Source organism: Zingiber officinale, unplaced genomic scaffold, assembly GCF_018446385.1.
Source record: "Zingiber officinale cultivar Zhangliang unplaced genomic scaffold, Zo_v1.1 ctg129, whole genome shotgun sequence".
Lineage (NCBI taxonomy): Eukaryota > Viridiplantae > Streptophyta > Magnoliopsida > Zingiberales > Zingiberaceae > Zingiber > Zingiber officinale.
Window position 1 is genome coordinate 220,148 of NW_024589825.1, and position 13,601 is coordinate 233,748.

General features: G+C 47.0%; 2 protein-coding genes across 2 annotated transcripts; both read right to left on the reverse strand.

Moving 5' to 3' along the window:
- Positions 1–294: 294 nt before the first annotated feature.
- On the reverse strand, positions 295–4,273 carry LOC122036001 (phosphoribosylamine--glycine ligase-like). The gene is made up of 4 exons (XM_042595167.1): positions 3,871–4,273; positions 2,113–2,486; positions 1,225–1,755; positions 295–919 (listed from the first exon to the last, which is right to left on the reverse strand). Exons 1-4 carry the CDS (start codon positions 4,133–4,135, stop codon positions 503–505), a joined length of 1,587 nt encoding a protein of 528 aa, XP_042451101.1. The 5' UTR covers positions 4,136–4,273; the 3' UTR covers positions 295–502.
- A 975-nt stretch (positions 4,274–5,248) lies between these two features.
- Positions 5,249–6,772, reverse strand: LOC122035995. Its single transcript, XM_042595161.1, has one exon. The coding sequence runs from the start codon at positions 6,770–6,772 to the stop codon at positions 5,249–5,251; it is 1,524 nt and encodes a 507-aa protein (XP_042451095.1).
- Between the last annotated feature and the right edge of the window lie 6,829 nt (positions 6,773–13,601).

Genomic DNA, 13,601 nt, shown 5'->3' on the forward strand with positions numbered 1-13,601 from the left:
TTAAATTATTTATTTATTTAACATATTAATAAAAAATTTATTGATAAACGTTATTTATAAACATTGTAGACAAACATTAATAAATTAAATTCATATGTTCAAACTTCGTTTAATTTAATGAGTTATTAAATATACATAAATAAACTCTCACACCGAACACTAAATGTATTCACACTTATTCATCAACATTTGATTCATTTATAACCTCTTAACTTGCACATCAAATTATAACTTTCAAATTTTGTTTTCAATGGACGGTGAAAATGGATAGAGTAAAAATGGCTATAAAAATCCAAGAGAAAATTTTAATTTTACATCTCATAATATAAAATATACAGGGATATTCAACATTAGAGATGATCCATCGAAGCTTCCAAAAAAAAAGAGAAGTCAGAATATAACTTATTTAAAAATCCTTCTATCTAAAGAAGCTGCAGTTGGAATTTTTAATACTCTGAGGCCAAAAAACAGGTTTGATCTCTCAATGTATAGGAAAAGCCTATCACAGATTGTTGGTTAATTGCTTGACGTTAAGTGCTCTCCAGCCAATGTCATGGCGGAAGAATCCTTCAGGCCAATCCACTGCTTCCACAGCATCGTAAACTCTTTCTCTAGCTTCTTCTATATCTTTGCCCCTGGCGGTAACGCCAAGGACACGACCACCAACAGCAATGAAATTGCCATCTGGGTCTACATCTGTGCCTGCATGAAAGATCTTAACTGCAGGTGAAAGCATTTCTGCCTCTTCAAGGTTTCTTATCTTGGTTCCCTTCTTGTAGGATCCAGGATAACCTTTGCTAGCCATTACCACCACCATTGCTGATCCAGGTGACCACTTTAATGAAACACTGCCCAATTCTCCTCCGCAAGCTGCAAGCAAAACTTGTGCCAGATCAGACTCCAAACGCATCATTAGAACCTGTTTATAAAAAAAAAGGAAAAAAAAATTGAAGTCACGTGTGGCCAACTTGTTAGCTCATGAAACAATATAGCCAACGAAATATCATAGGAATTGAACCTTATAAAATGCATGTGATCAACTATTAGTTATGTTTAGTTGCTAGAACATGGTTTCTGCCATCTCAAGTCTTTAAAAAATAAATAAAGTTCAACATCTTACCAATGATCTCATTCTAATATAATATGGATGGGTAGAGATGAATTGAAGTTTATATGACAAAAATGTTTTCCTAAATATTTTGCTTCAAATACAACAATACTAACCTGACATTCTGGATCCCCAAACCGTACATTGTACTCGATGAGTTTAGGCATTCCTGTTTTTTTCTCGATCATGAGTCCAGCATAAAGTACCCCAATAAATTTGTGACCCTCGGCTTCCATTCCCTTCACTGTTGGAAGGATTATTGAATCCATAACAACAGACTCGAGCTCTTTTGTGAGAATTGGTGCAGGGGAGTATGCACCCATTCCACCTGTATTTGGTCCAGTATCACCATCTCCAACCCTTTTGTGATCCTGGGCAGATTCAAGAGGTATAGCAGTCTCACCATCTACAAGAGCAAAGAAAGAAGCTTCCTCTCCTTCAAGAAATTCTTCTATGATAACTTGTGAACCAGCAGAACCAAATGCGCCATCAACAAGCATAGAATCGATGGCTTCATATGCCGCCTCTAAACTCATGGCCACAATCACTCCCTTCCCAGCAGCCAACCCATCTGCCTTCACAACAATAGGTGCACCTTGCTCCTTTACATATTGTTTTGCAAAGGAAGGATTGATAAAAGTTTGATACTGTATGGATGAGCAAACATGTTAATTAAAAAAATCAGCAGATAGAATGATCTAAATTGGCAGAGAAACTAATTCTCACCAAAGATGAGAAATTCCTTGCTTTTATTTCAACAGAAAAAAATTGCATGATCTTCTTTTAGGACGAAATTAGAGACACAGACATAACAGTTTAAAAACTTAAAATCAGCTCTATAGACGTAATAATTCTGACCAACCTCAATGCAAATTTAGCACATGTAATATAGAGATGTATTTAGATAATTAAAAAAAAAAGGACATCCGGAACATCAAATGAGAAATTTTAAAGTAAACAAATTAGGATTTTCATAACCATGTGAGAAAAAATGGTTAACAAACCTTTGCCGTAGGGATGCCATATTTATCACATAACTTCTTCATGAAATCTTTTGATCCTTCTAGTGCTGCAGCTTTTGCTGATGGGCCAAAAGTAGGGATCCCAGCCTTGACAAGATCATCAGCAAGACCAGCCACTAGAGGAATTTCGGGACCAACAACCACCAATCCAACACCCCACATTTGGCAAAAGGAGATCACTGCTTTGCTATCAAGAATGTTTAGGTCTGGTATGCAAGTGGCATTCCCAGACTGAGAAATTCCAGCATTACCTGGGGCACAGAAAACTACATCACAGGATGGAGATCGCTGCAAGGCATAGCAAAGTGCATGTTCCCTTCCACCGCCACCAATGACAAGAACAACCACTCTATCCTCTAACCAAGAAATATAAAATTAAAATTCAATCTTCTGAAATATAAAGCAGATAAATACTATCAGTATGAATAAAATAACATGAATGAGATAATGCTTCAACATAAATTCAAAAAAAACCAGCAACAAGTCAAATCACATGCATAACTGACTTATGTTAACTAGAAAAAAAGGAAAATATTGATAATTATGAAATAAATAGTCGAACATTATTGACTGTGATGACTTGTGCATGTATATATATGGTATAACTATTCACTATTCTACATCTTTCACTTTTTTTTTGGGTAATTCAGGTATCCAACTCTTAAGATTCAACTAATTCTGGAGGCGAACAGCCTGACCCCACGAAAGTTTCCCGCCAGCCATCAAAATAAATTGGGAAACACAAATGGATCAGATGGCCCAGTGTCACATGTTTTTCAAACTCCCCAGGTGTAATATGTCCTAAGTGAGAGTTGAACCCTTGTTGTCTAGGGAGCTCATCTTATCTCTTTCCATTACACCATAAGCCCGGAGGAGATTCTACATCTTTCACTCTTTTTTTTTTGTAATCGGCCATCCAATTATTGCGAAATGACAAATCCTGGATAGACTGTTCGACCCCACATTCCACCCATCAAGTAAATTCAGGAAGCATGGTGGCTCCTAACTTGGTGACCCAACATCATTGGTAGTTTGATCGTCGTAGATGTGCCTTGCGTGGAAATTGAACACTGGTTGTTTGGAAATGCACCCGGCCTCTTTCCACCACACCAAGCTTTGGGGGGCAATTCTACATCTCTCACTAAAATGATAGAAAGTGGAGGTGGCTCTTTGCTATATCTTCCTTAATGATTTGCTCATTTTAGTCCCAGACAGAGATAGCTCTTCACTGAAAATTCCTAGATTACTTAGTAATAACTGCAAGAATTACGTCTACAAAATTTGTGGTATAAATGGCTTCAAATGGGCATACTTGTCGTAGGCACTAGAACTACATGGTCGGAAGCACTAAATCTGGTTATAAATGTGATTTTTAAATTGTTGGACTAGATTGATCATCTAAGCAAAACTATAATGTGTTGGCGTTAAGTAACTTCAAGATAATGAGATCAAAACCAAAGTCTTATAAGATATTCCAGAGAAGCGAGTTTGACTGGTACAAAGTAGTCGAGGAAAATTTTGATATTAGGACCAGTTCACTATGCAAAAATTTTTCCTTACAACTCAAATGCATGGTCAATGTAACAAATTAACCTCGTTTCATATATTCCACGGCTTCCTATAGCATCAAAAGTTTGCTCTAAAAAACATATCGTCAGAAAAACCACAAGCAATCAATCAAAAGGGAAAAAAATTGCAATTTCTCACCGAAACAAAAGGGAAAAAATTGCAATTTCTCACCGAAACAATTCGAGCTTCTGTTGCCACCGCGCGTACCGGAAATATCATCAGATTCATCGGCAACCGAAGCCCTAACGACGAAGTTCCACCGAGGCAACGATGTAGGCGATCCCTGAGCACAGCCGGTGGAGGCAAATATCGAACCCCAAGCCCTATAACTCCGGAAGCAGAGCGAAGAAGTCGAACCACCGCAAACAAGATGCCGACCAGGTTCACTGGCCGGAAACCTCAAAGAGCTCCCAATATTGCAAGCAGCGGAAGCCATAGATTGCCAAGGATCAAGCACAAACAAGAAGTCAATAAAAGAATAGAAAATCCTTCGAAGATCGTTGCGGTTTTAGGGTTTCGGGATTTGGGGAAGGTTCGACGATGGCTTTGGGGAGAGATACAACAAAGAAGAGACGCCCAAACCTTAAGAATTTATGCTGAATGACGTCAAATTTATTTCTTTATTTAAATGTCAAAAGGTCAAAAAAATGAGTATAATTTAATTAATTTATTTTAAATTTTATAATTTGATTATTAGACATCTTAGTAAAACAAGCTTTTGGTAATTCTTTCTATTAAAAGACGCAAAAGAATTTACTTTCTATAATAATAAAAAGCCATTTTGTGGTTAATTTATCACTAAAGTACGTCTAGTTTGGTAGTTATTAAAATACAAATTGATTTACAAATTTTAAATTAACACCCATTGATTTAAAGCTATCTACCTTTTATAAAATTTGATCATTGAAATATGGCTCCAAGCTGATTTGCAAATTAAACTATCCCTACTTTAAAAATCTAATCACAGATTAATATTATTCATGGATTTGAGATTATCATATATCAATTTACTTTTGGTCCAAAAATCAACATATGCAATGATTTTTAAAAAAAAAAAAACAAATTAACCTGGCTATCCCTACACTACTTACCCATCCAATTCGCGAAACACAAATTCAAAGTTATTGATAAAGCATATATATATAACATGTCTTTAGTAAATTTGAGACTCACCCTGTTACTCATGTCTTGATTTTCTTTAACTTTGAATCACTTTCTCAGTTATTCTCTATTAAATTCTTATCATCATGAAAGAAGAGTTTGCTATATGCTTTGGCTTACACTGACAATTATGCAAAATAAAATCTTTTTGAATCTATTATCTATTTATATTTTTATAGTTTTAATAAAATAAAATTTTAAAAATAATTTAAAACATTGACCTAACTAAGTTTATTAGGAAGAATATCATGTATTAATTGTTTGAACAATTTAAAAGTTAATATAATTTTAATTTCTATCACTTAAATAATAATAATAAATTCTATGTTATTATATTTTTATATTTCCTAAAAAATAAAATTTATTGGATATTTCAAAAAATTATAATCTATATATTGTTATTGTAATAACTTTTGTAATACTTGCGCACACAGTCCACCTTGGGGATCAACACTATCGTCGTAGCCGCCATACCCCGTGGAAGCTCTGCCCCTCGAAAGAAATCCAGTACTGCCTGAAGGACATCCTCCCCCACAATCTCCCAGCAAGCTCTGTAGAAGGCCACTGAAAAGCCATCTGGACCCGCTGCACTGTCCTGACACATGCCCCAGACCACCTGCTTCACCTCCTCTGCTGATGGGAGCCCCTCAAGCATCAAATTATCCTCTGTACTAACCAAGGAGGGTATCAACTCAGTGTCCACCACCGTACTATCCACTATCTCCCCTGTCAGCAGCTCTTGAAAATATCTGACTCCTGACTCTCTGATCCTCTCAGGCTGGTCCAGGCACTGCCCCTCCTCCCAAACTCTGAAAAGTCTGCTAGCTGCCCTCTTCTTCTGCACTGTGGAATGAAAGAACTTTGTATTCCTCTCCCCCTCTCCCATCCATCTGATAGCAGCTCTCTGCTTCCAGAAGTCCTCCTCCATGTCTAGCACTCTGAATAGATGAGCCTGACACTCTGACCTGTAAATTCTGCTCTGCTCTGTGGGGTCCCTGTCATATGCCTGCTCAGCTGCAGCCATACTCTCCTCAGCCTGCAAAACCCTGTCATGTATGTTACCAAACACCTCCATGTTCCACCACTTCAGATGTTCCTTCAGCCTCCTCAGCTTCATCTGTAGCATCTGCAGTCCCTGTGCCACACTAGGTAGACACCAATTCAGCCTCACTGTCTGCATAAAGTCCCTGTGCCGCACCCACATCCTCTGAAATCTGAAGGAGGCCCTCGGCTTCTGGAAGCCTGGGAACTCCACAAGTAGGGGGCAGTGATCTGAAGCTGCCCTGCTCAAATGCTCCACTCTGACTGTGAAATCCAGACTTCCCCAGGAGGGAGACAAAAGGACCCTATCCAGCCTCTTCCACACCCTGTTATTCGTCCATGTGTACCTGTCCCCAACAAAACCTGCATCCACCAGTCCAGCAAGCATGATAAAAGTATTGAAATCCTCCATGGCCCCTGGCCTGGCTAGAACTCCTGCTGAGTGCTCCTCCATGCTAGATATGACATTGAAGTCTCCTCCCACTAGCCACAATCTGTCTCCCTCTGGCCTCAGCTCCTCCAAGCTCTCCCATAGTAAGCTCCTCTCCAACCTCGTACACTTGGCATAGACCACTGTCACAATCATAGAAGAAGGGAACAGCTGCGAAGAAAGCTCCAAGTGTAGAAACTGGTCATGGTCAAACAAAACTCTGCAAGCAATAGTAGAATCCCAGAAAAACCAAACCTTCCCAGATTTATTAGAGACTACCTCCTCAAATCCCATGCGCCGAGCCATATACCTGCAGTCCAAATCAACCATAGGCTCCAACACTGCTAAGAAACTCAGATGATGATGTCGTCTCAGAAACAAAGCCCTCCTCTGCGTCGCCAAATTCCCAAACCCCCTCACATTCCATATGATGCCAGACATGACTAATGGGAGGGGGTGCGAGCCTGCTTTGAAGTCTGGCTCCTAGTCATTCGTGGCTCCAAACCCACCTTCGGCCACTGCGCCTTGAACACCTTAGGCATCCCCGCTTTCCTTCCTCTGGGTGGACTGACCACGGATGCTAGGCTGTGTCCCCCACGTGATGAAGAGCTAGTATCTGCCTCCTCATACTCCTCAAAGGTCTTCTGAAAGTCTGGATCCTCTGAGCTCTCTGGGATAACCTGTGTGAGCCTAGCAGGCTCTTTCTGACCCAAATCTTCTGAGACTCCCTGATCCGCTGAGGAGCTGGAATATCTGTCGAGACAATCATCCTCTGGCAGCTCCCCCGATGTCTCCAGTACCCTGGGCTCCTCGCCACTGATCAAGCTGACATCCTGCAACCCCCTGGAGAGGCCCCCCTGTCCCTGTGCTCCATCTGTGTTCTTCTGCTGTGCCCCTATGCCTGACCTCTGTACTGTCTGAGAAGCCTGCTCCCCCTGGCCGAAACTCTGGGATGACTGCTCCCCCACCTGTTGCTCTCCTCCCTCCACTGAGGCACTGTCCTGCTGACCCAAACCCTGAGATGTCTGCCGTAATGTCTGCTGCTGTCCCAACTGCACTGGCATTCTGTCTTCCACCTCTACCAGCTGGGTCTCAACCACCCTGTCCTCTTCTTCCCCCACACCCTCATCTGTCTCTGTTCCCACCTGTGGAGTGTCTCCCAGCGCCCCCTTGCCACCAGCCACCTCCATCACGTCATCCCCTGCATCCTGCTCCTCTCCTATATCCTTCAGCACCTCAAAAGGGTTGACCTGAGTATGTAACTCCTGTGCAGATTTCTGGCCCATCCTGAGAGGTGGCTGCTTCCGGACCCAAGTCAGTCCATCCCTCCTGCCACCAACCCTCTGAAAATCCTGTGCCTCTGAGTCCTCCACCAACACTGCCTTACCTTTTCTGTCTCGCTCCCTCTGGTTTAGTCTCTCTCTCAAGTCTTCACCTGGGGGAATCGGATCCACTCTGTCTCTATGCCACTCAGGCCGTGGCTTGTTCCCTGCCACATAGCAATCCGCCTCTGCATGTCCAAGGTGTCTACAGTACTGGCAGTACTCTGGTGTCCTCTCATACACAACTCTCTGCAGCCTGTGCTCATCTCCAATTCCGATCAAAAACTGCTCCACCCTGGGCTTCAAGAGATCAATCTCCACACATGCTCTGGCCATAAAGAGTCTAGAGCCATCTGCTGTGGCTTCATCTATCTTGATAGGGCACCCTACAATCCGAGCCATCGAGAACACACAATTTTTATTGAACATATGAACTGGAAGATCAGGAAACTGTACCCAAACTGGAACCACGGATGACTCAGCATCATATGAAAAGTGCGGCGTCCACTTGAAGATTCTGAGTATTGAGCCACCAATGCGCCAGACTCCCCTAGTCCATATCCTGGCCATGTCCTCATTTGAAGTAAGGTGCAAAAAGATATGCCCAGCACGTAGAAACCGAATGTTGTAGGGGCTTGATAATCCCAGCCCCTTGAAACCTTGGTACACAATCTGGGGGGGAGGTCTCCTGCCAGAGAACTTGCCTATCAGGGAAAACTTATATGTATCAGACAAAGCTTTTACCTCCTCGTCGTTGTAGAAAACCCCTGGCACGTTGTTACACATCGAAATCTCCTTGAAGTTGGCTCCCACCTCCTCAAAACTCTTCTTGGCCGCCCTTGGCGACCTCGGAGCGAGAGCATCCACATACAATTTCCCATGCAAAGAAGGAGGCGCCGGCGCTGGGTCCGAAACCGTGCCAACCGCCCCAAATCCACCAGTTGCCGGCGCACCACCCTCTCCGGCCGCCTCTGCCGCCCCTCCAAGGGTGTGCGCCTGTTCGGGATCGCCGCCCCAGCTTCCTGCTGCGTCCACGTTTCCGCCAGCGCCCCCGGTTTAGGGTTAGGGTTAGGGTTGCGGGGGCGGTTCCCTGTCTCTCCCATGCAGCACGTCCCAGCCGCTCTCCCCGACAGCACAGGGAGGATGCACGGCTGCTGCAGCGTCGAGGCTGCCTCCCCCGTCGTCCCCGAGGTCTTCTTATCTCCACCGGCCGCCGGCGCACCCTCTCCGGCCATTGTCTTCGACGTTGGGTCCCTGCCTGCTGCCCCGGCTGGCGCCAAGGAGGCGTCCCGCATCCGCATCATCCCCGTCAAGGCCTCCATGATCGCCGCTACCAGCTCCGGCGAGGGCGCTGGCAACAGGGCAGGCAGCAGCCTCTGCTGCATCCCCACGGGCAGGCGCGTGGTCGGGATTGCTGTTACCGCTGCCTGCTGCGTCTCCACTTCCTCCGGCGCCCCCAAGGTAGGGTTAGGGTTAGGGTTAGGGTGGCAGGGGTGGCTCCCTGCTGAGCCGGCGGCCCTGCCCTGTACATCGCCCATGCCGCACGTCCGATCGTCTCTCCCCGGCAGCGCCGTGAGCCTGCGTGCCTGCTGCAGCGTCGAGGCCGCCGTCCCCGTCGTCCCCGAGGCCGTCTTTCCTCCACAGCCGCCGAGAACCGCCACCAGTAATTGCACCATCACCCTCACCGCCTCCGACACCTGCATGCCTTCCTCCCTCATCTCGCTTGCACCAGCCGGAGGGGTGGTGCTCGTCTTCACCTGCATCGCAGTCGGGGAGCCACCTCCGCCGCGACAACCACGCGCCGCCGACGCCCGACCTTCACCCCCACCCACTCCATGCACCACCACCCTGCCGTCGTCTTCCCCACCACCACCCTGCGCTGCCGCTGCCTTGCCACCATCACCACCAACGTCTCGCACCGCCGCCGCCGCTAGGGCTTCGCCACCTTGAGCCGTCGCCTCCCCGCCCGTTGCACCACTGTGGAGCCGCGGGTTTTGATGGAGGGCCACCGAGGAAGGGCCGGAAGCATTCTCAGGCGGCAGGGGGGCCGGCGCCGGCGCTTTGGAAGCGCCGGCAGCCATTGCCGCTCGCCCGAGGTGGCTTATCGCCCAGGAATCGCCCAGGAATCGCCTGGAGAGAGAGGAGAGCGGGTGGTTTCGTTTAGGGTTTGGTTTGGTTTAGGGTTTAGGGTTTAGGGTTTAGGGTTTAGGGTTTAGGGTTTAGGGTTTAGGGTTTTAGGGTTTAGGGTTTAAGGGTTTAGGGTTTAGGGTTTAGGGTTTAGGGTTTAGGGTTTAGGGTTTAGGGTTTAGGTTTTTTTTTTTTTTTTTTTTTTTTAAAAAGGAACCTTTATTCCACTAAGGAAAAAACCCAAGCTATCAGGGGGACCAAACCTGACCTGCTAGCCTAGGGGGACAAGGGATTTCTCTTGCAAGAGAATACATGTGAATTTGCAGCACATAAAAGATAAAGTAAAGCGTTACATGTGATTTTCAATGACCTCCAAACTCCTACAAACCCACCCTATCAGGCCTCTGCGCTCCATGATAGTAGTACTAACATAGTCCACGAGCCGCATCCAAGGAGGCCCAGCCCAAGCTCCATACATCACCATTAAAACAACCGATGTCTCTCCCCTACCGCCCACCATAGCTGTCCTCTGCGCTCCATGATAATAGTGATGTTGTCCTGAGCCGCACCCAAGATGTCCACCCAAGCTCCATGATCACCATCAAAGACAAAGTGAGGTACCACCGTTGACCTTTCCTGCTCAGCTCCCAAAGGGCCTACTCAACCCTATTTGGCTTTTGGCAAGCCACCAGCCCTCAACGGATTTAGTGGGTCCTTACCGCAGCCGTTTGCTACAAGCCACAGCTATCAACGGATTTAGTGTGTCCTTACCGCAGCCGTTTGCTACGGACTAGGTAGGTTCATGGTGACCTACTCACCCTCTTTGGCTTTTTGGCAAAGCCACAGCCCTCAACGGATTTGTCATGCCTTTACCGCAGCCGTTTGCTACGGGCTAGCTAGATCATAGGTGGATCTAGTCACCCTATTTGGCTTTTTAGCAAAGCCACAGCTATAAACGGGTTTAGGAAGCCTTTACCACAGCCGTTTGCTGTGGGCTAGATAGCTCTAAGGTGGAGCTATTCACCCTCCATCAAGTATGCTATCCTGGCTTGCAAGAGCTCCTGATATACGGCAAGCCCAATCTGTCCATCCTGCAAATGCCAAGTAGCAAACCACCAATCTCCTGCTCCTCCATCACCCTCTCCCCCTCCACCTGATATGCCTAATTGGCGAGAAAGTCTGCAGCCGCATTCCCCTCTCTATATATGTGTGTGCATCTGACCCCATACTGTCGTACAAGCCTTCTGATCCGTAAGATCTCCTCCCGAAGCTCCCATGAAATACCAGAAGACCCGATGATATGCAGTGCAACCAGGGAATCAGACTCCAGCCAAATAGGGGAGAGCTGCCTATCCACGCACAACTCCAAGCCTCTCAGGATCGCCATAAGCTCCGCTCTGATATTGGAGCCCTCACCAAGGACTCCCTGTCTGGCCACCACCACCTGTCCACTATGATCTCGAACAATAGCACCATAAGAGGACTCACCTGGATTCCCTCTAGAGCTACCATCTGTGTTGAGCTTGAACCATCCATCATCAGGCCTCCTCCAATGTACTGCTGAGATCGTGTGCAATGTCCGTATCCTCACCTGAATCACCATGGCCTGGGCTGCCGAGATATCTCCCCTCCAGTGCATGGGCTTGATGATACCAGATGCCATCCCAACCCTCAAATACTGTGTGATCTGCCTGATAATCTTCTGTCCCTCCGGCCTCAGCCCCCTGTGCTTGGAGTCGTTCCTGGCCGTCCACAAGAACCAAAAGATCAAGAGGGGGATGATCTCCCTCACCGAACCAGTGCTACTCCAAGCTGTACCTGCCCTCCATCTCTCCAACACCCGCCAGCTGCCAACCCCAAATAGGTGTCCAAAATGCCCCCAGACCTCTCCTGCCACCGGGCTCCCATAGAAAAGATGCTCCCATGACTCCACTGCCTCACAGCACTGACATCTGGACACTAAGCATACACCACGCTGCTGTAAAACCTCGTCCACTGGCAGGCGTCTACGGAAGAATCTCCAAATGAACACGGAAATGGTGGGGAGGAGGAGTCTGCTCCAGGTCACTATCGCTACATCCTCCCTCTGGTGCGCAGTCCTGTAGACCTCCCAGGCAGACCTCGTAGTAAATCTCCCATCTCTGGTGGGTCGCCACACCATAACATCCTCCTCCTCGGGCCTCAAATGCACCTCTGTCACCTCCTCCGCCACTGATGGGGGCAGCACCCTCTGAAGTATCTCCTGGCTCCAGCTGCCATCTACTAAAAACCGGTCCACTCTGACATCTGGAGGCCCCTGCACCGTACACCACTCCGACAACGGTCCCCTCTCCATCCACCTGTCATGCCAAAAGCTGAGGTGACCCTGTCCAATAATCCACCCTATCTGTCTCTCTGCCACAGCTCTGGTCTGAATCATCCTGCGCCAACTGGGGGAAGCGTTGCTCCTCAAAGTCACCATACCTGGGTCCACCGTCCCACAATAAGATCTCCTCAGAAATCTGGCCCATTGTGTGCACTGCTCTCTGAATCTGAACCACAACTTCATGGATAAGGCCACCCCCACCTCTGATAGCCGTCTGATCCCCAGCCCCCCCTCCTGCTTCGGCCTGCAGATGTCCCTCCAAGCCACCCAATGCACCTTCCTATCATGTCCCACTGAGCTCCAGAAAAAAGATGCAAACACCCCCTCCAGCTTCCTCAGGACCTCCAAAGGAGGCTGGATCACCTGGAGGAGATATACAGGTAGAGAAATCAGAACACTCTGGATCAGCATCAGGCGACCCCCATGTGAAAGGCGTGAGAGGTTCCAACCCTGAAACTTCCTCTGAATCTTCGCCAGCAGTGGCGCAAAGTGGACTGTCCTCTTGTTCCCTGAGATGATTGGAACCCCTAAGTAAAGCATAGGCCTCTCCCCCAAACCAAAGCCTGTAATCTCTGCTATCTGCTGCCTCCTCCTATCTGATATGCGTCTCGAGGGGAAGAAGGAGCTCTTCTCTGCATTGATCGCCTGTCCTGACTGGGCCTCATATCTGTCCAAGAAATCCTTCCCCCTCCTCACACAATCCAGAGACCCATTCAGGAAAATGACAACATCATCCGCATAGGCCAGGTGAGACACCCTCATATCACATCCTGTCGCATAAGCCATCCCTGGGTACGCTGCAAATAAGGCCTCTATCCCTCTGGAGAAAAGCTCCGCCGCCAAAATAAAGAGGAAGGGGGAGATGGGATCACCCTGCCTCAAGCCACGCTGTGATCTAAAGAAGCCTGACAGCTGTCCATTCACCAGGACCGAAAACCAAGAAGAAGTAACGCACCTCCTGATGAATGCAATCACTGTCTCTGAGAACCCAAATGCTGCCATGACTCTGAAAAGGACGCCCCATTGCACTCTGTCATATGCCTTGGCCATGTCCAGCTTCAGAATAAGGTTTCCTCCTCTGATGTGATAGTTGAGCTTGTGATCAAGCTCCTGGGCCATCAAGACATTGTCTGAGATCAGTCTCCCTGGAACAAAACCACTCTGAGCTGGGGATATTACCTTCCCTAACACTGAAGCCATCCTCTGCGCCATCAACTTAGAGATGATCTTATAGGACACATTACACAAGCTGATGGGTCTGAAGTCCCTCCACCTCTGCGCACTGTCCACCTTGGGAATCAACACTATGGTCGTAGACGCCATGCCCCGTGGAAGCTCTGCCCCTCGAAAGAAATCCAATACAGCCTGAAAGACATCCTCCCCCACAATCTCCCAGCAAGCTCTGTAAAAGGCCACTGAGAATCCATCTGGGCCCACTGCACTATCGACACATGCT

Coding starts and splice junctions, on each gene's coding strand:
- LOC122035995 (XM_042595161.1), bottom strand. CDS start 6,772: ATGTCTGGCATCATATGGAATGTGAGGGGGTTTGGGAATTTGGCGACG.
- LOC122036001 (XM_042595167.1), bottom strand. CDS start 4,135: ATGGCTTCCGCTGCTTGCAATATTGGGAGCTCTTTGAGGTTTCCGGCC. Junction 2,487..3,870: donor CAGAAGCTCGAATTGTTTCG/GTGAGAAATTGC, acceptor TTTCTTGGTTAG/AGGATAGAGTGGTTGTTCTT. Junction 920..1,224: donor TTGGGGATCCAGAATGTCAG/GTTAGTATTGTT, acceptor TTTTATAAACAG/GTTCTAATGATGCGTTTGGA.